We start from the raw sequence: 27,534 nt of genomic DNA, 5'->3' as shown, positions 1-27,534 counted from the left end.
GGAAGGGAAGGGAAAGTAATGAAAAAGAAAAAAGAAAAACAGATTTTAATTAAACATTATATTCTATATTATCTTTTAAGGAAAATTCATTTCAAAGACTAGACAATATATAATATACTTCACTGCAGAATACAGTTCTTATCAATATATATCTATGCACATGATCACCACTTATTTGCCTGAAATTGTATACAATAAGAATTTGTACTCCAATGGCATTTGATCACCTTTGTAAGTTAACAGTCTTTGCATCTCCTGGCCTGCCAATGTATAGCTCTGTTTCTACATCAATATAGTTAGGGGACTGTTCTTCTGAGGGAGTATCTCTTGAAGCAGAAGAAAGAAGCAGTTGAGGTTGTGCCTCAAACTTCCAGGAAGCAAAACAAAAGAATGATACATTTGGTTAGTAATGCAAGATTTTAATTTTTACTGCAAGATGTTCTGAAACAATGCCCATATCAATACCTTTTGTCGAAGTAATTCATTCACTTCCAGCAGCATCCTCTCCTGTGATCAATTGAGCAAATTATTAAGCTTTGTTTTGAACTTTGAGAAACAAGGTTTGTAGCAACTCGGTCAACTCATACAGAGACTTTTCCATTTTGGTTAGTTTTGCACCTTGTTCTAGTGATTTTGTTCTATAAAAAACTATCTTATATGTTCAGATCCAAGTTATACATACTATTGTAGAAGGATTTTTTTTTTTTTGCTCCCTTGAGTCAAAAATAAATCAAATGAATGCTAGTTAATCTGTGATACTAAATACAAAAATGAATTAAATAGTCTCACATCAAACAGGTCAGAAAAATTGGTAGTTATGTTTATAAGTTAAAATTTGAGATATTTTTTATAGGAAAAAAATTCATAAAACCTGATATGGGATATGTCTAAATAAGATCATTACAAGTTTGAAGTAAATACATAGGAATAAAGAGTAGTACCTTTTCCTTGAGCTTCTCAATCTGGTCAGTTATCAGGGAATTCTGGGAGAAAAGTTAAAACAGAATATATACATGTGTGTATGTCAAGAATATTGTAATGCTTTTACTTAAGGTAATTGGTTAAAAACTAAAAAGTTTGAAATTCATGGTCTTACCCTTCTGCCTCTAATGTTGCATAAGCTTCGTTCAAGCTGAAATTCAAGTTCATGTAGCTCTTGGATTGAACAAGATTCCAGATTCTCACCCAATAGCTTTCTGTGGATGTTTTGAGTAGTTTTCAGGGAGATGCAAGCTAAAAAATCATCAAAACTTTGATCCTTACCTTTTGGAAGCCTCAACAACTTCAAGGTTCTTTGCTATGGCTGCGGTTTCATCTCTCCATTGCTGCAATTCATGTAATTTATTGGATAAAACAAGAGGAAATGTAACCTTTCTTCTAATATTTTACATGGAATGTATTGCAGATGTGTTCAATGGATTAACAGAAAACAGCAAACTTATAGATGCAAAGAAGCAAACACATACCAATTTGCAAAACATGATAAATTTAAAATAACAAAAGAATTTTAAGGTCTCTAGCTGAATTGCAAGTGACCCCAAAAGGCCTCAAAGTCTTTGAAACTCTCCACCTCCCCCATTTTCAAACTGGACAGCAAATAATAAATTAAGTAGGGAAAAAACTTATTACTCCTTTAATATATACCCCAATGTGGGTATACATCAAAGTAAGGAGTGATTTGTAATTTGGGTATACATTAAAAGAATAAGTAGCATCAAATATTTGGCGGAATGGTCAATTTTTGCTAGTTAAAAGACTATTTTTCCCCCAAAAATCATTTAATAAGTAAATAATTTATAATAATTTAATTAATTATAATAATTAAAGTGAATAATGACATTCGAAATATTTTATAAATATAGTTAATTTAAATAATTAATTCTAATATTTAAAATGAAGATGATTTTCAAAATATTTTCTAAATGCTGAAATTTATTTATCATTAAACATAACTCATTATTTTATACACAAACACTAATTATTTACCTTGAAGACATAAATGGAATTTTACCATATTTTCTCATATTTTTTCATTCACAATTCCAAATCCTTCCAATAACATACTTTTTTTCATTCTTATTCTCATTCCACGGACCAAACGGGCTATTGCTTCTTAATGTTTAACGTATTAACCCAACTAGGTGCTTGCATATACAAGCTTCTAAATATTTATTGCATTAGCCCACCTAATCACTTTCTTGCCCTTGCTTCTAAATGTTTATAGTGTCAACCCAACTAAGTATTTTCATACTTTATTTCTAAATGATTACTTCAACAACCCAATTACTTACTCTTTATGCTTATTGCGATCAAACCCTAATTTTCTTGCATGTAAATGTATATTTAAGGGATAGAAACACACACACAAAAGAGAGAAAGACAGAAAGAAAGAAGTTCAAAGCTACAATTTGATGAAATGAAAAAGTTTAAAGCTTAGATTTTAGCACTACAGCATCATATATGTTAGGTGTACAAGAGCAACTCCCAAAAATCATCAATAAAAACCAGTTTATGTGAATCTAACTCAATACAATTGTTTTCTATGTTTTTGTCAATTCCAAAACCAAACACAAGTAAAAAAATGAAACAAAAACAACAAGTTGAATAGAAGTTATGGTAAAAGTATGAAATAATGAAAATATAGACTAATTCCCAATAGACTTTTAAACAAAAAAAAATACCTCACCTGAAGGTTTTGTTCCATAATTCCTCTAGCGCTTTCATCTTTTCCATGAACTCTATAACGATCAATAGTCTTTTGCATGCTAAAATAACAATAGAAAATAGAAAAGCATATTAGTTAGTAATCGGTAGCATCTTGAATGATTATTTTTTAAAAACAAAATCAACAATAAATATTCTGCTTTATAGAAAGAGAAGTTTATGGTTACACCTCATCAATTAAACCAATTCAGTTTCATCATAAAAGATATATTCCCTTGAACCTTACAAGAAAATTAAAATTATAAATGGTTCAAAAAAAAGTGTTAGTCCTACTATTATGATTTCAAAAAAGAGTATTTTAATAGGTTGCAAAAAAACACAAAATCGCACATATTCTTAAAAGTTTCTACTCATGTAAAATTGAAATTATTATATGAGCGTCCCTAATGTTGTTATAGCTTACTGTACTAAAACATTAAATTACTTCATAAGTAACTTATTTGCCTTGCTTGCATACCTTGAAATTTTTCCTCATAATATTATTTATTAAATATATAAATGTAACTATAATATAGATAGATATATTTTAAGTATAAAATATAATTTATAAATGGATACGACCGAGAATATATAAGAGTGAATATGTAACCTATATAATTATATATGGAATGTTGAATGTTTAGAAATATACATATAAAAAAATATAAATTCCATTTCACATATTTTTCATTCATTATTAAAGAATAATTAAATTGGACTTTGACGATACTTACAAATCTCACTTTTCATACATATATATATATATATAACCAATATTATTATATATGAAATGCAAAATAATTGAAAATGTACATACAAAAGATATAAGTAGCATTTCACTTATTTCTATTTGTTTTTAAATAACAATAAACTAATAGGTAAGAATTTATTTTTTCTAAACATGTGAATTAAGAAACTTTATAAAAATATATAAGTAAATTTGGATTTTCATAGGGTTGTATTATATACATAAGAACCATCTTCAAAAACAACTTTAAAGTAAAACGAATTAAGATGGTGATAATTTTAAGTTGCATAACAAAAATAAAAAAAGTTTTGTATTTTTTACATTCTAATCAAACTTGGACCATGTTGACTATCTTTTGATGCCATGTTGTTTACTATCTCAATTTGAAACATGATATTAGTCTCTTCCATCTAACTTAAGTTCGAGTCTGTTAAGCAGCATGACTTGTCGCTAATTGTTAATCACTTCAACTAAAATGGAATAAGATTATATCATATACGATGTTTTAATAATAAATATTATAATTTTAAATTAATTATAAATATTGCCCATCATGCAATTCAATGTAGTTCACGGCTCCATGCACAGAAAGATTGTTGAACCCGAGTCACCAATTAAAAAGTTATGCTTACATTAGATATAGAATGGATGAAACTTAAAGGAAGAAGGAAGAAAATGAGCAATCAGTTTGTTTAATTTGCTCAATTGACTAGTATCTTTTTGCTCATGAGTTGTAAATTGGCTTACATCTTTTACTTATAAACAATGGTCATTGCATAAGGTCTTAACTTTGATATTTTTATCTATATATATATATATATATTCCATCACTATCAAATTGTAACCATTCATTGTTTTGTTTATAATTTAATTAGAGAGATCCCAAATAAGAAGAAAATTAATTTCAAATTCATTATTTCCTCTTCTCTTTCTATGTCTAAAATCAAATCCTTACATATCCGCATTTAACGTCTAAGGTCCTTCAATAAACTTGCACTTTATTGCATATCCTAATTCTATTAACTCTATACCTTATACCACTCATTTTGATTTCTTTGGGAATTTGTAAGTATAACTAATACAGAAGAAGAATGAGACATAGGCATAGCCGCCATTGTTTTGATACTTGTAATAAAAACATTAACAAGTCCATTAGGACGCTTAATCTCTATATATGAATGCAACCCATAGTATGATGAAATTAAGATCATTTAAATGGATATCAAAGCTAATCATTCAATTATTTAAGGACTTTTCAATTATAGAAAGGATTTTTTACTTTTTTGTATTTCTACAAAACCAGGTGATCTAAGATTTAAGAGAAAATGGTTTATATTCTTGATAGCAATCTATTATTAGGGCATGAAGACGTTGCTTCATTGCTTAATTTGGCACAAAAAGCTCTGCATTGGCAATAATGAAAAAATCCCATAAAAATCTACCAATTTTCATAATTTAAAACAACTCTAAGTAATAATATGTGTAGAAATGAGGGATATGATAGAATACTAAGATTGGTAAAAGTAGAAGTTTTTGGTATTTAGGCTCTATACTTCAAGATGATAGGAAACTTAAAGAAGATGTCACAAATAACAAATAGGATTAAGGTAGGTCAAATAAAATGGAAAGAAGCTTCTGGATTTTTTGTGATCATAGAATACCTCTTAGATTGAAAGGCAAGTTTTTATAAAACAATTGTTAGACGGTTGGAATATAACATACTAAAAAAATAGGCATGGCTGAGATGAGAATATTAAGATGGATGTCAAACATGATTAGGAATGACCAATTAAGTAATGAACCTATTTGAAATAGATTAGGAGTGGTACCTATTACTGACAAGATAGAATCAATTAAAATAACATTACGATTGGGAAACAATAATGTGACTAAATTAAATAGCAACACAAGATATTCAAATATCACAGTGGGAAAACAAAAAGCATCCACAGAAGGAAAAATATTTCACTATTAAAGAAATAACTTTTACAAGCGGATATACTAATCAAATGTCTGTCAACCCAAAACTCAAATTATACCAATTTCTCTTAACTCTCTAACACACTCACAAATATAATATTTCTTTCTTTGGTTTTAGTGTGATATGGTGCCTTCAATATGGCAATGAGGCTATCTATTTATACGCAAAGTTGGATATTAAATGTTTAAACCACATTAAATGCATTCATACATGCATGTCAAAAACAATGAGAAATAAGTTATGGCGTAGGCGTGGTAATTTCTCAAAAATGGTATGACATGAGAGCTAAGCTATAGGCATGTTAGTTTGTCAAAAAATGGTGTGAAAAATTCAAAGCACCTTTAACAAATCTCCACCTTGACATGATTTTCGCACATAATTAGCTAGTAAAATTGACTCCACTTTCTTCAATGTACCTCCAAATAAAATGATAATGTCACCTAATGTCAATGTGTTTTGTTTTCCAATGAAACATTTAGTCTTTGGTAAAATGTATTGCCTTTTAATTGTCACAAAAAATAATAGTCTTCTAATGATCTAAAATGAGTTCGTTATATAAGCCTCTGATCAAATAACCTCTTTGAGAGTCTCAGTCACTACCATATATTTAACTTCAATAGTAGACATTGGAACTGTAGACTATAAAGTGGATTTCTAACTGATGGCACAATTTCTCAATGTAAAAACATAACATGTTAAAGATCTTTTTTCGAGATCTCTTTAATAATCCAAATCAATATTATCAACCAAAATACTACCACCACCACTAAACTCCAAACAAATATTAATTGTATATCTTAAATATCTCAAAATCCATTCTAATTCTTGCCAATGAGTTTTACTAGGATATACTGTATATCAACTAAAAACCAATAACTACATGTGAAATATCAAGTCGAGTATATACAATAGCATACATAAGGCTGCCTACTACACTAGAGTATGAAACTTGATCCATTTAGCTTCTTTTCTCATTTAATTGATGTGATAGTAATATTGAAAGCTTGAAATGACTAACAATAGGGGTACTCACAAATTAAGCATTTTTCATAATAAAACATTTGAGGATTCTCTCAACATACTTCTTCTAAGTAAGAAGTAATTTCCTTGCTTTCTATTTCTTAGAATTTTCATTCTAGAATTTTCTTTCCTACTGCAAAATTTTTCATCTCAAACTCTTCACTTAGTTGAACTTGCAGCTTCTCAATTTCAAAGCATTTTTTTGCATCTATTAACATGTCATTGGCATACAATAATATCTATATGTATGACCCATCTGCTATCTTTTTAAAATAAATATAATTATCTTAATTACTTGGATATTCATGAATAATCATGAACGAATCATATCTCTTATACCATTGCTTCGGAGACTATTTAATGCCATACAAAGATTTCTTCAGCAAGCAAACATGATCTTTTTTTTTCCCAACTCTGCAACCATGTGGTTATGGTATATAGATCTTCTCTTTAAGCTCTATATGAAAGAATGTAGTTTTAGCATCTAACTACTTCAACCTCGAATCATACATGGCAACTAAAGAAAGTAAAACACAAACAGGACTGTGTTTTATATGTGAGAAAATATAATTAAAATTTATACCTTGTATTTGGTTGAATCATTTTAGACTAGCAATGCTTCATATCTAGCTTCTTCAACGCTTGTGATGCCATCTTTCATCTTAAAGACCCAATTATAGGTAATAAATTTCTTTCTTTTTACCGATTTGACTAACTCCTAAGTGTTATTCTTGTGCAATGACTCCATTTCTTTTATTACTACCAACCACTTATCTCAAATTGGTACTTGAAATGGCCTTTGAATGTGATGACTGCTCTCCAGCATTTATTATCACCTCAACCATTGTCAAAGCATAAGCAACTAATTATGTGTAGAATTTCTATATTTGGAAGATGACTATCGTTCTTTCCTTCCTCAATCTAGAGCAATAGATAATGGTCCTTTTATGTTGTTTGTTCAATTTCTAAACTGTGTTAAAAAAGTATATGATCTTGGTTCTAACACTAATGTTGAGCTAGATAATTGTTAATATCTAGCTCAACCTTCTTAATGTCATTCTTCTCCTTGTCTTGATTATTCTACATCGATGACTCCCTTTTTGATTTAAGCATTTAGGTTTCATCAAAAACAACAATTATGCTCATTATGAATTTTGGCAATACAAGATCAAGACATGATAGCCTATATCATTTTACTCCTAATAGATATCTAAAAAAGATACATTACTTGGATTTGGCTCTAATTTTCCATCATTCATATACATATTTGCCGGATGCCAGAAAATCCTCATATCAAAGTAATTGGTAGGTTTACTAGACCAAACTTCTTCCAGATTTTTTAGTTCAAATGGTATTAATGGAGAACCAATCACCAAACAGTAAGTCATGTCAACAACTTCTACCCAAAAAATTTTATGTAGTCCAACATTTGAGAGCATATGCCATGCTTTCTCGATAAGTCAATTTATATACTCAATAACTCCAATCTACAGAACTCATCATTCAAATAGTGTGATGTCTCATAATACATTCATTACTATAGAACTCGTCAAACTCCCCACTATAGAACTCCAAGCCATTGTCTATTTTGAGTCATTTGATATACCTTTATTTTGCATCTCTATCAATGTTTTCCACTTCTTAAATGTGAAAAGAGCTTGGTTCTTGTACTTCAGGAAACCCAAACCTTCCCAAAAAAATATTAATTAAGATAAGCATATATTTATAACCTCTTTCTAAAGGAATTTTTGGGGGCTTGAAAGACTTAATGGATGTATTTAAGAGTATCTTTGGTTCTATAGTACTAGTACTAAAGCTGACATGCTTTTGTTTCCCAAAGACATAATATTCATAAAACTCCAGTTTATTTGTGCTTTGGCCGCATAAGAAACCTTTCTTGGTTAATAAGGTCAAGCCTTTCTCACTCAGATGGATTAATCTCACATGCCACAATTTAGTGACATCAAACTCTGGCATTAATGTGAAAGCTAGAACAGGTATAACCGTAAATACTTCTAAGACATAAAGACTTCCAAACTTTTAAGCTTTCATCACAATAAAAGCACCTTTGCTAACTTTCATCACTTCACCTTCAATTATGTACTTGCACCAACTAACATCAGGGGTGCCTATTGGAATGAGATTTTTCTTTAGGTCAAAAGCATGATTAACATTAGTTAATGTTATGATGATTTCATCATGCATTTTAAAGCGGATTATGCCAATACCTACAACTTTACAAGCAGCAATGTTACCCATCAAAACAATTCCACTTATAATAGCTTTATATATGGATAACCAATCCTTATTAGGGCATATGTGGAATGAGCAACTTGAATATGTAATCCACTCAATGCTATATACACAGCTTCGGCAAAGTTTAATTTTTCTTTATTTTTTAATTTATAATATTCAATGCTTATAATAATTATCACATAGTTTCTATATTTAGATTTTAAGCTGACTTTACTACTTGCCCAAACCCCTTTCTTTAGGTTACCCTTTAGCAACAAGGCCTTTAGCTAAATTACCATTTTTATCTCCAACTATTTCTTTATCATTTACAATTTTAGAGAGTAAAGTTGATTTAGCCTCCGACGAGGGCAATACATCCTTCCTATGTAGCAATGCATCTCAAGAATACCTACATGACAGTGGTAATGGACAAAATAATTTCATAACAGTATACTCATCTTTAATTTTAAAACCCATATTTTTTAAATTGAGCAAAATGGATGCATATTTCTCAAATTGGAGTTGATAGGAGTACCTTCCTACATCTAAAATAAGTAATTCGATTGAAGTGATATAACCTATCAAATAGAGTTTTGGTCATTTACAAGGACTAACTTCAACCACAAACCAATAGTAGTATCTTCCTTGATGACTTCTTGAAGAACTTAATTTGATAAATATAGCTAAATTATTGGCAAAGCCTTTAAAATTGACTCATCTTTCTTATCTTTACTGATCCAATGTGAAAGATTATTTTTCTCCAACAAGGATTTTTTTTAGCTTACTTTGAATCAAGATGCCACGCATCTTAATCTTCCACAAAGTAAAGTTTGTGTTAAAATTCTCAATATCAAATCTTGTAGTTACCATTGCCTTTATGACAGAATTTTTTTATTTAAAGAAATTGGGTGAATAAAATATAGCTTATTTTCTGATGTGGAGGATCTACTTTTAGTAGCAACCACAAAGTACATAATTTTGTCAAAAGCAAAAAAACCCACAAAGCATATGATAAGTAGATAAATTCACCCAAAAAGGCCTTGGTACCAGTTTATTAGGATCAAATTGCAATAATATGACTAAATTAAATATCAACACAAAATATTAAAGATATCACAATGAGAAAACAAAAGAAGAAGACATAAAAAATTTGAGTAATTTACCTTTAATGCCTATATCTACGAGAGAATGAGAGGAAATACTCTACTATCAAAGGAATAATTTACAAATAGAGATAACATTCAAGTGTCTCTCAATTCAAAACCCCAAATACACCCAATTACAATTAACTCTCTAACACACTCACAATATAGTTTCTCTATTTGGCTTTAGTGTGTTACTGTGCCTTCAACATGGTAGTGAGGCCATCTATTTAAAGGCAAAGTTGGACATTAAAAATCCAAACCACATTAAATGCATCCATGCATGCATACCAAATAATGAGAGATAAACTATGGTGCAAGCATGGTATTTTGTCAAAAATGGTTTGAAATGAGATCTAAGCTATAATATAGTCATGTTGATTTATTAAAAATAGTGTGAAGAAAATTCAAAACACTTAATGGTAGATAGTATAGAACCTAGCCTGAGTATGTCTGTAAGAGATTGTTTAATGTTGATGCCAAGCGAAGGTAATTAGTAATACTTGCAAATAATATTATTGAGCAAATAATATATTATATTACGACATACATTAATGTTCATGTTTACCATCAGTTTCCCTTGGTTGATGTGGGAGATAGTAGAAATAGTTTCTAAAACCTTCAACTAATTAGATCTTAAAACGACTAGCATAGAATGTTAACATCATTGTCAAATGTAAGTTACCACTATTTTAGGATTATAACCTTTTTTTAATCATGATATTATATTACTAAATATATTGAGATATAATGTTGTATTACATTGTTTAGTTATGTTATTGTATACTAATTCCAAAGCAAAGTATGCTAGTATGCTATAAATCATTTACATTTTCATTTTCCTAGTGTTATATCATATATGATTTGAGTTACAATAAATCACATTTTCTTTTTCCTAGTGTTATATGATTTGAGTGACAATAAATCACTCTAAATCAATCATCTAGGATTAATACTAGTGTTGGGATATCTTGAAAAAGTTAACCAAACAAACAAGAATATATAAAATGATTTTATCTAGCCACAAATCTAAATTTGTTGGCATGCTCACCTAGATTTAAAAAATGTATAAAGAAAAAAAGAATGCCTTACTAAGTTCTCAGGCCTCTAAGATAATCACCATGATTCACATTTCTAGTTGATTTTCTGTTGCACTATAATCATGTACCATAAATATGAATTCCCTCCTAACTATATATCATATTACACAAGCCAAATTGTATTTCACTGATTTTGTCACTCAATCAAACCATGAGTCCAACAATCAAAACCTAATACACTGCTTGATTAAAAGACAATTAGCTTGATATTTTAGTCAAAATTGTCATGGTAAAATATCTAAAAAAATAATGATAACCAGTAATAATGACAATAGTAATAAAAGATTAGATTGAGATTTGGGTTTAATGAGATAGCATCATTGTACATTTATTCCTCAATTTGTCACTCATTCCTTTCTACCTACTGTGTTTTGATAGCCTAATTTTGTCCTTATGTTACACAATTAATTAGGATATATTTGGTGTCTATTATTCATGAAAGCCTTATTGGCACTTTCACTTGTTATATTTTAAAACCCTAATACTGATGTTATGTTATTTAAGGTCCTCTTGGTCACCATATTGCTTATAACGTAGCTTGCAAAATGTGATTGTGTGTTATGGATTTAGATGCACAAAAGCATATGCCATTAAGCAGCCAACAAGTAAAGATGAATTGAAAAGATGGTGGATCAAGATAACTAAATGGCTTACTAAGAGAAATGGATGAGTAGGCTAGAGTAAATTTACAATATTAATGGTAGGAGGAATTTAGAGATCATTATTTCAAACTTGTTTTCTTAATTTCTAAAAATAATCTTGACCCTTTATATCTTGACTTGCATATGATTTGATATAGGAATAACTTGAAGTATCATATTTGAATATTTTTTTTTAATCAAACACATCAACTCAATTCCATGATGATAATAATTTGAATATACAAACCCGCCAATTAAATGCCATCTAAGATAGTTCTTACATCATGCATGAAAAACTATTTATCATCATATTTTTCCTAAATAAATTCATTTTATTAAATTAATCATATTTACATAAATTCCTCTTTAATAGCTAAATTAATTATAGCTTCTCCTAAAGGACACAATCACCTCAAACTTTGATTATTAAAATGTTTTTTATGTAAATCTCTACAACATATACAATGACAGTGTTTAAATCAATAATCTTATATGTTAATACAATTCAAAATGACAATAGTAATAAAAGATTAGATTGAGATTTGGGTTTAATGAGATAGCATTATTGTACATTTATTCTTCAATTTGTCACTCATTCCTTTTTTCCTTTTATGTTTTGATAGCCTAATCTTGCCCTTATGTTAAACAATTAATAAGGACATATTTGTTGTCTATTATTCATGAAAGCCTTATTGGCACTTTTCACTTGTTATATTTCAAAACCCTAATACTGATATTATGTTATTTAAAGTCCTCTTGGTCCCAAATTGCTTATAACTTAGCATCCACCTAGGAAAACTACTCCATTTAAAGACCTTTTGCTGTTTTTCAAACATTGCTGCTACGGGAGTTTGCAAAATGTGATTGTGGTATGGATTTAGATGCATAAAATTATATGCCATTAAACAACCAACAAGTAAAGATGAATTGAAAAGATGGTGGATCAAGATAACTGAATGGCTTAATAAAGAGAAATGGATGAGTAGGCTAGAGTAATTTTACAATATTAATGGTAGGAGGAATTTAGAGATCATTATTTCAAACTTGTTTTCTTAATTTTTAAAAATAATCTAGACCCTTTATATCTCGACTTGCATATGAATTGATATAGGAATAATAACTTGAAGTATCATATTTGAATATTCTTTTTAGTCAAACACATCAACTCAATTCCACGATGATAAGAATTTGAATCTACAAACCCGCCAATTAAATGCCATCAAAGATAGTTCTTACATCATGTCATGAAGAACTATTTATCATCATATTTTTCTTAAATAAATTCATTTTATTAAATTAATCATATCTAAATAAATTCTTCTTTAATAGCTAAATTAATTATAGCTTCTCCTAAAGGACTCAATCACCTCAAACTTTGATTGTTAAAATGTTTTTTAAGTAAATCTCTCCAATACATACAGTATATGACAGTGTTTGAATTCAATATTCTTATTTGTTAATGCAATTCAAAATGACTGATACTTGACAGTAGCATACTTTATTCTAATGGGCAATTCTCAAAGTTTTAACATTGTAACAAATATTTTTTTTTAATTGCACATCTCAGTCACCCCACTGCCTCTCCTCTAACTATTAACTACAAATTTATTTATTTATTGTATTTATTACACCACTAAAAATTATTAATATATAATATGATTCGGCTTTCATTGTGTATATACTATATAGTATATGAAATTTCTTGGTTCTTGATTTTTAAACCCACTGAAAAAGGCTTCAAATTATCATACACACACACACACACACACACACACATTCCACCCATGGTGGATTGAGACATACTCCATTGTCTATAACTCCTAAAACCTTCACTGTTAAGACTATAAACTTATTAACTTCTAGTTTCCCTCATGAACACATATAGCTTGACTGTCTTTCAACATAAGCTCTGGCCTCCATGACATCTGTCTTCCAGAAACCCTAACCCTAGCATCATTCTTTGCCTAAAAACCAATTCATTAATTTCAGACTTTTGAGATTCAATTCCTTATATGCTCTCATGCGCCATACATAAACCCTGAAAAACTCTCATCTTCTTCATCTTTGGGTGAAGCCTGCTACAATTTGAAGTATTTCATTTGGATCCTCATCATTTAAAATATTAAGTTCTCTCGTGCTGCATATTCTTTACAATGGTGAAGTTTGAACTCACAAGCCCCAACTCACCACTTGCTTAATGTTTGCTTTGCAACTTGAAAATTCATGATCATACCAATGCGAAATAGCTGATCAATAATAATTAAATCAAGATAACTATCATGTGTTTGGCCCTTCCATGTAAGTCTTATGATAACAATGGAATTTTTTTGTCTAATAATAACAATGGAATTGAGGGCATGCTCAATAATTATACATGGATTAATCCTTTTGTCTAGACTCCAGATTGATGCAATGTAATTACCTACACTCTCGATTAGTAGTCCGCCACTACGAATGCAACCATCAGGCCATTGCAACTGAGATCTTTCAAGCCAACGGAGTGATCGTTTGACCCATTCTATCTTTCATAACAATGTAATCTCACAATTAAATCAGCATTTCTAGGCGTTTTTAAAGTTTGGAACTATGATAGATATCAAGAATCTAACATAATGATGATACTTGTGAGATTAGACGTTGAACTGAATGATAGTGAAAAGATTTCTTGTTGACTTCACTTTTGTCACTTAGATCTATTGTTTCCCTAGTCTATTAGGAAACCATCATCTTCTGTCATTGGCTGATAGGACCCTAAAAGAGACGTTGGCATCGGTACATAAACTCAGTCCTAATTACTATTAAATATTTATACATAAACTCAGTGCTGATCACTATTAAATTTGAAGCAAAGGACATGCAATTTAAGGAAGAATCCAACTAACTTTCTAGGTTAAAAAGAATAAGAATAACAAGAACATAACTTTATCTAATATGCTGAAAGAAAAAAAAACATCCATTAAACCGTCAAGTTCAGATGAATTAATATCTAGCAGAGAAATGCTGTGGGGATGTTCAGAAGAAGAGAAAAGAAAGACACCAAAGGTAGCACAATTTTGAATGGAAAAAAGGTACAAAATCATGTTCTAAAAAAAACCAACAAAGGGACAGCTTTCCGGTTTCCAACAAGCCAATTTGAAGTCCAAATGCAAGAAAAAAAAACAACAAACAAGCAGTTAGAGATGAAAAAAAAAATCCTTGCACCATAAGAGTAAAACCAAAAGTAAATGAAACTGTAAAAATCCCACCGTTAATGAGAAAACAACCTACCATTTCAACAAAGGATGTTGCTCCCCTTACAAACAAATCCACAAATACCTCTTCAAAACATTGGTACTCATTAAAGAATCAATTAAGGCCCCATATAACCTAAAACAAAGACGAGAACTTGGAACTAAGATCATTCACATCAAAACCTAAAGTTAGGTATTCTCATTCCCCGGAGTCCAAAATCCAAACTTTAGCATCCAAAGCGGAGAAAACCACAAAAAAAAAAGAGCGAGAAAAAGAAGAAAACCAGGAGAGTTAGGAGACGAACTTGGAGCTTGCGAACTCATAGAGTTTGCCACGGGGAGAGAAGACGATGAGGGCGACCTCGGCATCGCAAAGCACGGAGAGCTCGAAGGCCTTCTTGAGAAGACCACTCCTCCTCTTCGAGAAAGTCACCTGGCGGCTCGTCGCGTTCTCTATCCTCCTCATCTCCGTCTTTCCCCTCACCATTGTTCTTTCCGCCGCCGCCCCCACTTCTCCAACCCTACACAAAACAACTAATCAAGAGAGAAGCCATTAGAGAGATCGGATTGAGACGAAGAAGAAAAGGAGGAGGAGAAAAAGCCGGAGATCTCACCGGAAATGGAAAGCAAGAAGGAATTCTCAGATGCTCCTACTTTTGAGAGAGAGAGAGAGACAGACAGACAGAAAAACAAACTTTTTTTTCCAAAAACAACTAAAAAGCAACACGAACCAAACGCCACACGTTATCAGTTTTCCCCTTCAGTTTTTTTATTAATTAATTTTAAATCCCTTTTTTCATCCAAACCCCTCCAAAATTTTTCATTCCAAAAAAAAAAAGCTTTACAAATTAATATTAAATTTTATAAGGGTGTAAATGAAAAACATATGAAATTTATTTAAAAAATAAATAGATTTAAAAAAAAAGAAATTATAAATTTTGAAGAAAATCATGTGGTCGGATGAGGGGGCTTCCAAGTGACTTTGTCAGTTTAGATAAATGGCGTAGCACGGCGAGCATCGGAATTCGTGTGCGAGAAAATCGCTGCCGTTGATTTTCTGACGCAACAATCTCCAGGCGATTTGGACGGACAAGATCCTGTCTTTTAAGGTAGTTATTTCCTGTGGGGCCGGCGTTGTACGAGGTGATGTCTATTCCGTACATTTAACCATTAAGATCATGACACGTGGACCATTGAGATTGGGAAAGATGTGATAGAGGCTGACAGACCGCGTCACGTGACCCTCCGCCTAGTGGGTTGGGTCGCATCTTGAAGTGAGAGAGAGGTAGTGAGATTCCATTGAGCCAAGAGTTTAATACATAATAATTCCTATGGGCACGAGCTCCGCACGTGCTAGGTGTGGTGGGACCTACCATCAGAATTTTTTTTAAAAAAAAAAAATTAATAAATAGATAAAGAAAATAATAAAATCTATGTTTGGTGGATTGTGATTCCTGCTTTTGCTTCTTGTTTAGCTTTAGATTTTGCTAACTTGCCATATTGGGAAGAAGATTAGGAAAATTATTTTATTTGTTTTGATTTGGAAAAAGGTTTCTAAGTGGATGTCCTCCTTTCTTCTTCTTTTTTTTTTTTTTAAATATTATCCTATTATTTTTTTAAATTTATTAATTTTAAAAATAATGATAATATCATTAGATTTTTGTTAATGGTTTAAGATGAAATTTAATTTTTTTTTTAACATTCATTTATTGATTAATATTATTAAATTAATTTTAATATTTTAATATTTTAATATTAAGTTATTACTTCAACAATTGAAGGTGTATTTATTCTCTAAAAATAAGTTTTTTTTTTTTGAGAAAAATGTACACAAACCAAAAATGAGGGAAATAACCCTATGCTATTTATTTCACATAAATTATTTTTTATTTTTTATTTTTTATTTTTTATGAGCTGAAAAATAAACGTTGTTTACCTTGGTAAATAGTAGTTCTCAAGATTCATGACAAATTTATGAATGAAAAGGACTCTATTTGCGCTGGATCATGTTTTAGATACTCATTCCAAATCTATGGCTTAAATTTACATATATATATATATATATTTAGGCCACTTGATTTTAAATTTATAAAGTAAAAGTGTGGATGATCTGCAATATGATAAAGTCAATCACTTTGATAAAAATGAACAAATATGGAAATAAAGGCAAAGACTTGTCCATGTTTTGGATTTATTCTTTCATATCTGTATTTAGAATTCCTTCCCTTATTAATAAAGTCATAAAAAAATTAGGAATATGATTCTTTATTCTCTTACATATGTTATTTCTTTATACGATATGGTCCTCAAGAGTCAAGACTTTCTCTTTTTATGAAAGAGTAAAAAAACCTTCCATAATTTGCAAGAGAAATATGAGCAAGTCCAACAAATATATACATGAAGATGCAGCCATGTAGGGCCACAAAGATAGCTATATGTATTTTGTTGCGGATTGAATCACTCCAACAATGAAAACGTGGAGCAATGCTTGAGAATTTTCAAGGAAAAGGGACGGTTTATAATACTATTCATGTGTACTGTGATAATACTATTCATGTGTATTGTATCAGCACTGTTCATGTATACGGCCAATTATATAATGTATACCAGGTCCGCATGGCCTGTGGACATTCTGTGCAAGCGCACACTTGCTGTATTCGCATTAACAAATGTTGTTCATATATATATATATATATATACACGGTCACCTATACAGGCATATTAATTTTCAGTCCACACGATTCTCTGAATGTACTGTGCGGCCTCTTATGAGGGTGCACACTTCACTGCATGGTTTTTGAGACCCAATATGGGTCCTCATATGCAAGCGCAAAACTGTATACTTGCCCATTTGTTTCTCTAGACCTTCAAACAAAGCTCTAAAACACTTCAAATCCCTCTTAAGTGTCAGAATGGGATATAAACCAACAAGATAAGCAAACAACGCAATTTTAGCGTAGAAAACCCTTCTAATCAAGGGAAAAATCACAAGGCTTCTTAGAGCTATTTAAAATTCTTCACTATATCAACAATGAGATTACAATCTACACTTCTCTAGACACAAGCTAGAGGCTCACAAGAAGGTGAGCATCGTCAACACAAGATGGACTCACAAGGGACAACTTCAAAAGAAAATCTAGATCTCACAACAATGAGCATTACGAAAAACACCAAAGAAGAGATCAAGAATGGATTTAATTTGATAGATTTGTAGGGCAACTTGCAAGGATTCTCTTCCACAAATTGGAGCTATATCCAGCTTGACTTTGTCAACTGATCATCTAGCAACCTACTTTCTCATTCTCCTTTTTCTTAGGCTCTTTCTGTTCTTTCTTTCTCTATCTCTTCACTCCTCTCTTTTGATTTCTTCTCTTTCTTCACTTCACATAAGTGAGTTTTTATTTTTCCCTTCAAAGCTTCCACTGTTGACATAGTCATTTAATTGTTAGGCTGAAGCCCAACTTTATTTTTAATTCTATCCCACAAATGAGGTGAACCCAACATATTCAATGGTTTACATTATCCATATGCAAAAGTGCGCAAATGATAAAAAATAAGTGAAAAGAGTGGTAAAAGTGACAAGTATGGTTTAAATTTAGAGTGAGAGGTCAAGGGGTGGGGGTGGGGGTGGAGCGGCGTTGTTCGATGTTATCCAATGGCATCGCGGAAGTCAGTAGATTTCAAATCTATAGACCTCTGCAGATAATGCAGACTTTATATTCAAAAGTCACAAAGATTTATTTAGTTCCATCTATATCGTAAAAAAAAATTATAGATGATTTAAAATTTCACTGGAGACTAATAATTCTTTTAAATACTTAAAACTTTTATCATAATTATTTTTTATTTATTTTTACAATATGAACAAGTTATCTCAAATGCATATACTTTTATTATTATGCTTTAACAATGTATCGGAAGAAAAACAAATTTTCAACCTCCAATATGAAAGTCAAGTATCTTATCCGCTAGGCTATTGATGCATGACCATTTTATCACACTTTGGGGGGGTTCATTTTACTCATTGTCATAAATGTTTGCACTTATAACGTTGTACCCACAAACCTTTTAATTGTAATACAAAAGTCACTTAAGGTTTTTCCGATTACATGTGTGCCCATAATGACATGTTTTAAGGTTGTTTCTGGTGAGTTTGCTGATGTATGTCAACACCACATCAGCAAACTCACCAGAAACAATCTTAAAACATGTCATTATGGTCACACGTGCAACCAGAGAAAAGTGAAGTGGCTTTTGTGTTACAAATAAAAGTTTTGTGGCACAACAATATAAATTACCAATATTTGTGGCGATGAGCGAAATGAACCCACACTTTGGTCATCAAATTTAGATTTTATTTAATTTATCAATAAATATGATGTTTTTAATTAAAAAAATCATATGGATAGTGAGAGTGAAATGAGATTAAGAAGAATGTTATCAGCCTTATAAGTAAGGGGTCTCCGGTTGTGGGAGCAGACTTACAATCCAATTCGAGCTTCACCAAGTGAGGGCACATGGCTTGACGTTCAATTTCTGGCTATGTACACAACCTTGACTGTATATGCACTTGTCAAATTTGTAAAAAAAAAAAAATTTTGTATAATTGTATAGGAGAATATTAACAATATATTATATAAACCCAATATTATAATACTCTCAGTCTCTCATCCTCATAAAAATTATTGTAAAATTTTTCCTCATTAGAGTGTTAAGAGATATAGAGAATATTTTTTATTGATAATAATACCCTCGTATAATAATATAACTATCACGTTTTAATATTAACATAAATATTTCCTTTTAAAATTATTTATGAATAATGGTTTCGTCGTGGCCCTTTGAAAAAGAAAGCATGAAAGGCTTAATTTCCTAACTCCTTCATGCCATCTTCCAATCAAAAGCAAAGTTGCTCAAAATGAAATGCTAAACATGTTTAATAAATTTCCTATTTAGTTCTGTAATTTTATATATATTTATTTATTGTCTTCATTTACATTTGTAATGCTTTCATTGGTCATTTGGTCATATAAACAAACTAGCCGTAAAAGACAAGGAGATGGGCTTAACTCAGTCGTCCACTTATTTTTTTATATCAATCATTTCATATTGCAATAAAATAGAAAAATGGTCACCCTTTGTTCTTTATGGTGGTACACATGCTAAGATTCTATTTATGAATATCATGACAAACTTGGGTACTACAAAGTTACCCTTTATAAAACTATTTTGGGCCATGGAGAGAGAGAGAGAGAGATTTTTAATAAGGTACTTTATAGTTTTTGCAATGCCTTTTTCTGCATTTAGTAATGGCAGAAGATATATTGGTGTTTAAAACTTTTGAATGTATTTCAATTGTGTTAATCCTTCTGTATTTTTTTAATAATATAGATAAATCATCCTTCTGTATTTTTTTAATAATATAAATAAATCATTTCACACATATAAATCATCCTTCTGTATTGTTAAATCTCAACTATATATTAAGAACACTATATTTTTTATTATTGTTAAGTCTCAACCATATATTGGGAGAGAATTGAAGTCTTAACCTCTTACACAAAAATTAAAATGTCTTACCGTTAAATCATTACTATGGTAAGACTTTTGTTTACTTGTATAATGATTCATAGATGATTTTATTTTAGATTTATGTAATTTTATAATTATATGTTTTCTTTTAGAAAAAATATATATAAACAAGCAATGGGAGGCTATATTTAAACCGGATTTAGGTGCTTTATACATAAATAAAGTTGGGAGTGGGGAAACAATTTTCGTAAATGCCCTTTTAATTTACCATTCTTAGTTAAAATGGCTCGACCAAAATTTTTTCTCATATGGGACAAAGGATAACAAACTAATAATATATATAGTTTTTCCAAATATACTCAGGTAAAAGTTCATGTATGTACATGCATACATAAACCTTAGGAAGATATATTTACCACCATTTATGGGTTTTACAAAGATAAACAACTCCTACGTTGCTCACTATTTTTAAAATATTTATAAATATTATTATATCGGAAAAAAAATTATGATCAGATTTTTTTAATGGGAATTTTTTTTTTAATTCACGCAATAAATGCATCCCAAGATAAACACCAAAACATGTGCTTCCTCTTTTACTATATAATATCTAACCATGGAGGTTGTACTAGGATTTTAAATTTTAGAGAAGTTGGACCAGACCCAAAGTTCACACATTAAAATCATTCGACCAAAGTGGGCCTAACTCCAATTTCCGATATCTGGCCCAACTTCAAGTAATAAATGCTAAAAAGTGTGCCAAATTACTCTATTTCCATCACTTGGGACCCCAATTTAAAAAGAGTACACCTTTATTGAGTTTTTTTTTCATTGTTAGTTGTTTCTTTTTATGGTATCTTTGAGTTTAATATCCCATGTTTTTCTTCTCTGTTAATTGTGTAAACCATTATTATTATTGGTGATTTGATGTTAAGTTTTAATTTTCGTTTTGACTGTGATGCACGGTTTAAACTTCATGCGTAAAGGAGAAACTTTATTAATAATATGAAGCAAAAAATTTTCTTATTTCACTCATAGAATAATTTGGAATAAATTGGGTTTGAATTTTGAAGGAGTTTTGTTGGGAGAAAAATTCTTATTTTTAAATAGATTGCTTTTGATTTAATATAGAATTACTAAAATGATATCTTGTACGGTAATTTTATCATTAATTAATTAAATTTTATAAAAAACATTATTCTTATCCAAAGTTATCCCTAATTAAACACCACCTACTTCTATAGAACAAATAGATTTCATCCAAACTTGATTGGTGATTTAATTGGGTAATTTTATTAGGTGAGTACTAACTTTTGCTCTTATTTCAATTTAAGCGTCAACTTTCAATTTGTATCAAAATGAATATTATGTTTTGATTACACCAATATGATACTTGAGGTTTTCCAGAAAGAATTTATTGATGTGGACACTGAAATACTTGCATGGATGCTAATAGTCCACATCACCTGCATTGGTGGAAGGTGCCATGCCAACAACTTATACACATGGCTTTTACCTGGTCCATATAGGATGCTACGTCAACCTATCTTCTCTTTTCCCTCTTTCTCTCTTGACCCCTTACCCTAAAGGTTCACTTGCGAGCCGCCCTTTTCAATAGAGCTTGGGAACACCAGGAACAGTTCTTCAAGAGGTTTGCAGATTTAGAACAAGAGACTAAAAACACAGAACTAAATGACAATACGTGCAACTTGGCTAGCGCATTCATAACCTATCTTGAGATATTTCATGCATCACATAACCTAAGAAAAACACGTACATGTGCTTTTATATGTTGTTATACCATTTTTGTTCATCTTCTAACTTTCATTGCTTGATTATAATAAAAGAAAATCACATAATATTGAAAATAACATAATCATATACAACTATGCAAATTCCTATACATTACTTAAATTATAGCTATATTTGAATTATACACAACTGTATAACTCTTATTCTTGCTAGAAAGCTTTAAGTACCTTGCTAGTGTAATCAAAATAAAATAAGTGCTCATTTTGATATAAATTGAAAGTTGGTGCTCAAATTGAAATAAGAGTTACTATCATCACGCTCCGTCCCACAGGACATGCTCATGACAACAACCACATTAACTTGAGAAAGGATGAGTCATATTCCACTTTTAAGTTAAGGCAAGGTGTCGTGGCATTTGACAACATTGAAATTAATAAACAAATATACATATCACAAACTCACAATAGTAGATTTAGGTACATATAATACCCCCCAAATACCATGTGTCCTTATAATACAAGCAGATCCAGTATACATAACCAACGATAAAGTATACAACACGACCAATAAATTGGTTGAAACCCCAAAATGCAAACAAACCTATGCTATAGGATGTTGAACTCAACACTAAACCCTCGTAGCACGGTGCTCAACCGCACCACGACCTGTGCAAAGATGAAAAGGGAGAGAGTGAGTAACATGATTACTCAATGAGGGGTGACTACATAAATAAATAGAGTCCTAAAGCATTTCCCATATATATAAGAAAAAAAATAGTAGCTTGCTTAACATCAAACAAGATATTTTAAAACATCCATATGTATATCAATAATTAAAAGAAGTACAAAACAAGTTTCTTGTTGGCCATAAAAACTCTCCCAGTTTAGTTGTGGCCTCAACTAGTCTTGGGACCGCTAATAATTTGAAAACAACATAAGAAAACCCTTGGCATTGGCCATTGAGATTCTTGAGCGGTGATTCCTGGCCTCTCAAGATTATAACCATCAAGATCTCTACAATGCCTCTTGCATGGAAAAACGCAAGGTCAATCATGCCACCTCACATAGGCTTGACCAAGGAGACCCCGAAGTGCTAGCCCTTGTCCACAATTTCAAGCCAATGCCTACGAGCCGTAGTCTGCTATCACCATCAAATCCCAATAAGCTCATGAATCTATTTTCAACTCCAAGCCTTAATCCAAACAAATACTCAAAGTAAATAGCTTCGATCCTTTTTGGCATCAAATCATTTTCATGTTTTGAATTTGCACATGTTGGCTCCATGCTGGAATTCAAGCAAACATACTTTGAAAAAGCAATTTACTCGTAAATGGCAAAAGGAAAATAGATATATAATTACTCATGAAACTTAATGCATACACAAATATAATACGAGTTTCAAGTTCCATAAGGAAACTATTCAATGCTTTTGAGAGAAAGAGCAAGATAGTATACGAGCCATACTATCTTACAAAATACCCTAGCACTCATATAAAGCTATGCATTTAAAAAAAATTACCACTCACAGTATAATGCAAGATCTCCTTGGTGTGGTTTACTCTCCCACAACTTCATTCCTTTTCTCAGGGAATTCACCACCTATCAAATTAACACATGAAAGGAAATCAAAAAATCATTCACAATACACCAAAATAAAACTTACTTGTGCGCGCATTGCTACCCTCACATGTGCAAGTAGCTTGATTGGATTCATATGACATCCAATTGAACCAAAACAATAATCAATGGATTTCTAACATCAAACCCTAAAATTCTACCTAAAAATCTAGAATAATCAAAACAAATTTTTAGTTACTACAGTATCACTACAGTAATCTCTGATTTTCCATTGACAATTTGTGCATGAATTCGGTCCGGTTTATATCCAATTTTGGAATGAACATAATACCAAAGCATTCCACACTATCACTCCCTGCCCTGAGGGCTCATGGAACACGACAACCACCGCGACGATCCCGAGGAGGGACATTCCGCCACTCAAGCCTCAGGGCACCGCAAGGCTAACCAACAACCTGGAAACAACAATATTTACACTGATACACAGTGGAAGGAACAACAACAACAACCACAATAATAAATAGAATTAGAGGGGTTCAATACAGGGAAGCAACAACAACAACAACACACAGCTGATACACCAAGGGTTTAAGAGTTGCATACTACAAGCCAACAACAAGGTTTTCTACATACTAGTGGATCCCAAGTCTCAACAACATATGCATGAAAAAAATGAACATACATGAACTGAAAGGAAATGCAACAGAGAGAACAATAGTAAATGCTCAGCACACTACCACACTACCACACCTACTACCTGCAAAAGCCTGTGAAGAGTTAGGGGAGGGGGGTTGAGCAACTAACGTTACTCAGTGAGGATCGGTTAGCACAACTCTAATAGAAATATACCACAAAAAATAACATAAATCTCCAAATATGATACGTTATAAATAAAATAACTTGTATAGCACATGAATACATACAATAGCAAACCTTAATACAAAAATAGCAAGAAAGATAGAATAAGAAGACATTCTACCTCAATTAGGGTTTTAGAATATCAAAGTATAAAAATACTGAATATAGGGTTCCAATTTATGGAAAATCTAATCATGAAGCAAAGCTTTCACCATGTAAATCAAAATAATTCTCAACCCAGAATAAAGCAACACCCAACATTCACCCAGCATAAAGTGGTATAGAAACTTCCCTAAACCTTCATCGAGGCCACAACTAGGATTAGAGCAGTCAAAGTACTCATGCCCTTGACGTTGATCCACCGGTTTACCGCATGGTGACAACGGCTACCCGATGAATATCCAGTCAGGACTCTACATTCCCACCTAAACTGACCCTCGTAGTAATCAGTTGGTCTATTATGCCACCTCAAAAAGCTGGACGTGGAGACCGCTTACTACAGTAGGGTATCACCATACAAACTCAACAATAAGCACAACTCCACACGGAGTACACTAGGCAACATAAAACCAGCAACAACAATACCTCAGCCATTTCGATAAAGAAATGATAAAAGCACAAGCAAAACTTAAGCTTTTAACACAAATCAATTTACATAATCCAACACAAAAAACAACACGAAAATCTTTCATTTGAAAACAAATTTGCATAAAAGAAGCACCAAGCAATAAACTCCTTCCAGAGTTAAAACTTCTCAAAAGCAATCACAATAACCTACAAAAACTCATTAAACAAGATATCATATAAACATATAAATATGGGTAATCTTCTAATAGAGGCATGCTTAATAGTCCTACTCACAAGATTGACCATTTCTCTTCCTCGCAAGCTAATCCTCGGCTAACTCTTTGCCTCGAGCTAACGTCTCACCTCCTTGCCAATCACAACAAACAACATTAAAGATTAGTACAAAAATCCAAGCAAAGAACCCCTAGGTTCCTTCTACGAAACAACCTTAAATCGATCCTAGGATTAGCTCAAATCTAGGTCTAAAAATTACCAATGAAATTCTAAGGGTTAGAGCTTCACTCTAATCCAAAGAAATTAAAGAAACAAGTAAAGCTTGTTGGTGCTATAGTAACCACCCAATTGCTACAGTTAAACCGACCCTAAAACAATGGTTTTCTCTTGATTTACAACACCTAACCAAGAAATTTCATTACAAACATTCACACAAATGAATAACAAAGACCTTGGCTTCGATTTGAGCCTAAAATCAACCCAAACCAAGAGGTATTTCTAGGTTTTCAAAGATTTTAAAAAATAATGAAATACGAGAGAAATACGAAAGAAAACCTTGGATAGAAGCTCTTACGGAGCTCAAGAGGATGAAAGGAAGAGAGTGGATGCTTTGATTCGCTAGAAAAGATTGCCGAAGAATTTTTTTTCTAAATTGAGAAACTCGGTCGAATGAGAAGGAAATGAGAAGAAGAAAGAAAGAAGAAGAAGGAATGAAGGTTATAGAAAATTTTAAATGCTACAGTACTATGCTGGTACCGTAACAGCCTGCTACAGCTACCGGACGCTACAATAACAGGCCGCTACAATAAAGACCCGTCTATAGCTACAGTGAACTGGTTATAACACACACTCTCAAGGCGTCAATTAACAACAACTCAATTAAAATACACAATATAAACCCTAATTTCTTGGAGTTTTCTCCATGAAGAATACAAGCAAGCTCGAAGGCATGAAATCAATGAAATTTCAAGTGGTCTACCCTTCAATCAACAAAGTAAACATGCAACAAAACTTAAATGATCACGAAAGACTTGCTCTTGAGATGAAGACCTGCAATCAAACCATGCAAAGGATTATGCAAAAGGATGAAAATACCATAAAGTAAGACAAAAAATATTTACCACTAGGGGCAAGTTTGGATTGTGGAATAGAAATGAGAGGAGGGAATGAAAAGAAGAGATTAATGGGAATGAGAATATGGGGAAAAGGGATGATAATGAAGAAGATGTTTGGTTAGAGGGAAACAGAGCTAGGAATAGAAAAATAAGAGAGAGAAATGTAGTAAAATTATACTTATGCCCTTATATAAATAGGATGATATTGTACAAGATAATAGTTTATATTTAATAATAATTAATTAGCATTATTTGTTATTAAATATTTTAAATATATTTAATTATTTATTTTATTTTAATATAATTAAATATTTCAAGTAATTATTATAATTTAACAAATGCTTGTATTGATTTATTTTACCTAAATCTAGTTTTAGATAAATTATATCTTTCAAATTATAATTTTGATATCATTAACCAATTTGATAAACATTATTCAAATTGTTTACTAATTTTGAATGATTATTGTTTTAGATAAACAAATTATCAAAAAAAGCTGATGCTTCCTAGCCAAGAATAATATCATGTGCATCAAGATCTTCCAATAGTAAAATGGTGGCACTAACTATAATGGTACACCATTAGTAGGGGTGGCAAAAATCCAGATCCGAACAACTACTCTAATAAGTAACTAATTTAATGCCCAGACCCAGCCTGGTTTTAAATCCGGACAAGTGTGGCTTGTCCAGACCCGGTTTCTTTCAAAACCGGGTTTTCCAAATGTACGAATTTCATTTGAATCCTATAATTTACATTTAAAGTTCATTCAAATACTAAACTATAAAAATAATTTAATGCATATCATATGCAAAAAGAAATGTCCAACAATCCAAATTAATTCATACAATAATCCAAGTTTTAATAAGTATTACATAAAAATACATGTCTTGATAATACAAAATTAAATAACAAGCCAAAAATAATACCCAAGAACCCATGTCTTAATGATATAAAATCATATGCACAACTTTAATGCAATCTTCAAAGTTAATTAATCTCAATTTCATTTGAAGATTGATTTGAAGTTTGAGCAACAAGGTTGACCTTCAACATCCCTTCAGTGCCATCATCAAAATCTTTCATTTTTCTGTGCCCACCT

General features: G+C 31.2%; 1 protein-coding gene across 1 annotated transcript; it reads right to left on the bottom strand.

Annotated features, from left to right (window-relative positions):
• Positions 1 to 19: 19 nt before the first annotated feature.
• Positions 20 to 15,494, bottom strand: LOC120283616 (MADS-box transcription factor 50-like). The gene is made up of 8 exons (XM_039290322.1): positions 15,415 to 15,494; positions 15,106 to 15,334; positions 2,687 to 2,765; positions 1,264 to 1,325; positions 1,097 to 1,196; positions 942 to 983; positions 466 to 507; positions 20 to 367 (listed from the first exon to the last, which is right to left on the bottom strand). The coding sequence occupies exons 2-8, from the start codon at positions 15,285 to 15,287 to the stop codon at positions 224 to 226; spliced, it is 651 nt and encodes a 216-aa protein (XP_039146256.1). The 5' UTR covers positions 15,288 to 15,334; positions 15,415 to 15,494; the 3' UTR covers positions 20 to 223.
• Between the last annotated feature and the right edge of the window lie 12,040 nt (positions 15,495 to 27,534).

The sequence above is a fragment of the Dioscorea cayenensis genome, chromosome 19 (assembly GCF_009730915.1).
Source record: "Dioscorea cayenensis subsp. rotundata cultivar TDr96_F1 chromosome 19, TDr96_F1_v2_PseudoChromosome.rev07_lg8_w22 25.fasta, whole genome shotgun sequence".
Lineage (NCBI taxonomy): Eukaryota > Viridiplantae > Streptophyta > Magnoliopsida > Dioscoreales > Dioscoreaceae > Dioscorea > Dioscorea cayenensis.
The sequence above is the reverse complement of the archived record's forward strand: the minus strand, read 5'-3'. Positions and strand labels throughout refer to the sequence as shown.

Coding starts and splice junctions, on each gene's coding strand:
- LOC120283616 (XM_039290322.1), bottom strand. CDS start 15,287: ATGGTGAGGGGAAAGACGGAGATGAGGAGGATAGAGAACGCGACGAGC. Junction 984..1,096: donor GCAACATTAGAGGCAGAAGG/GTAAGACCATGA, acceptor CTTTTCTCCCAG/AATTCCCTGATAACTGACCA. Junction 508..941: donor TTGAGAAGCTCAAGGAAAAG/GTACTACTCTTT, acceptor AATTGATCACAG/GAGAGGATGCTGCTGGAAGT.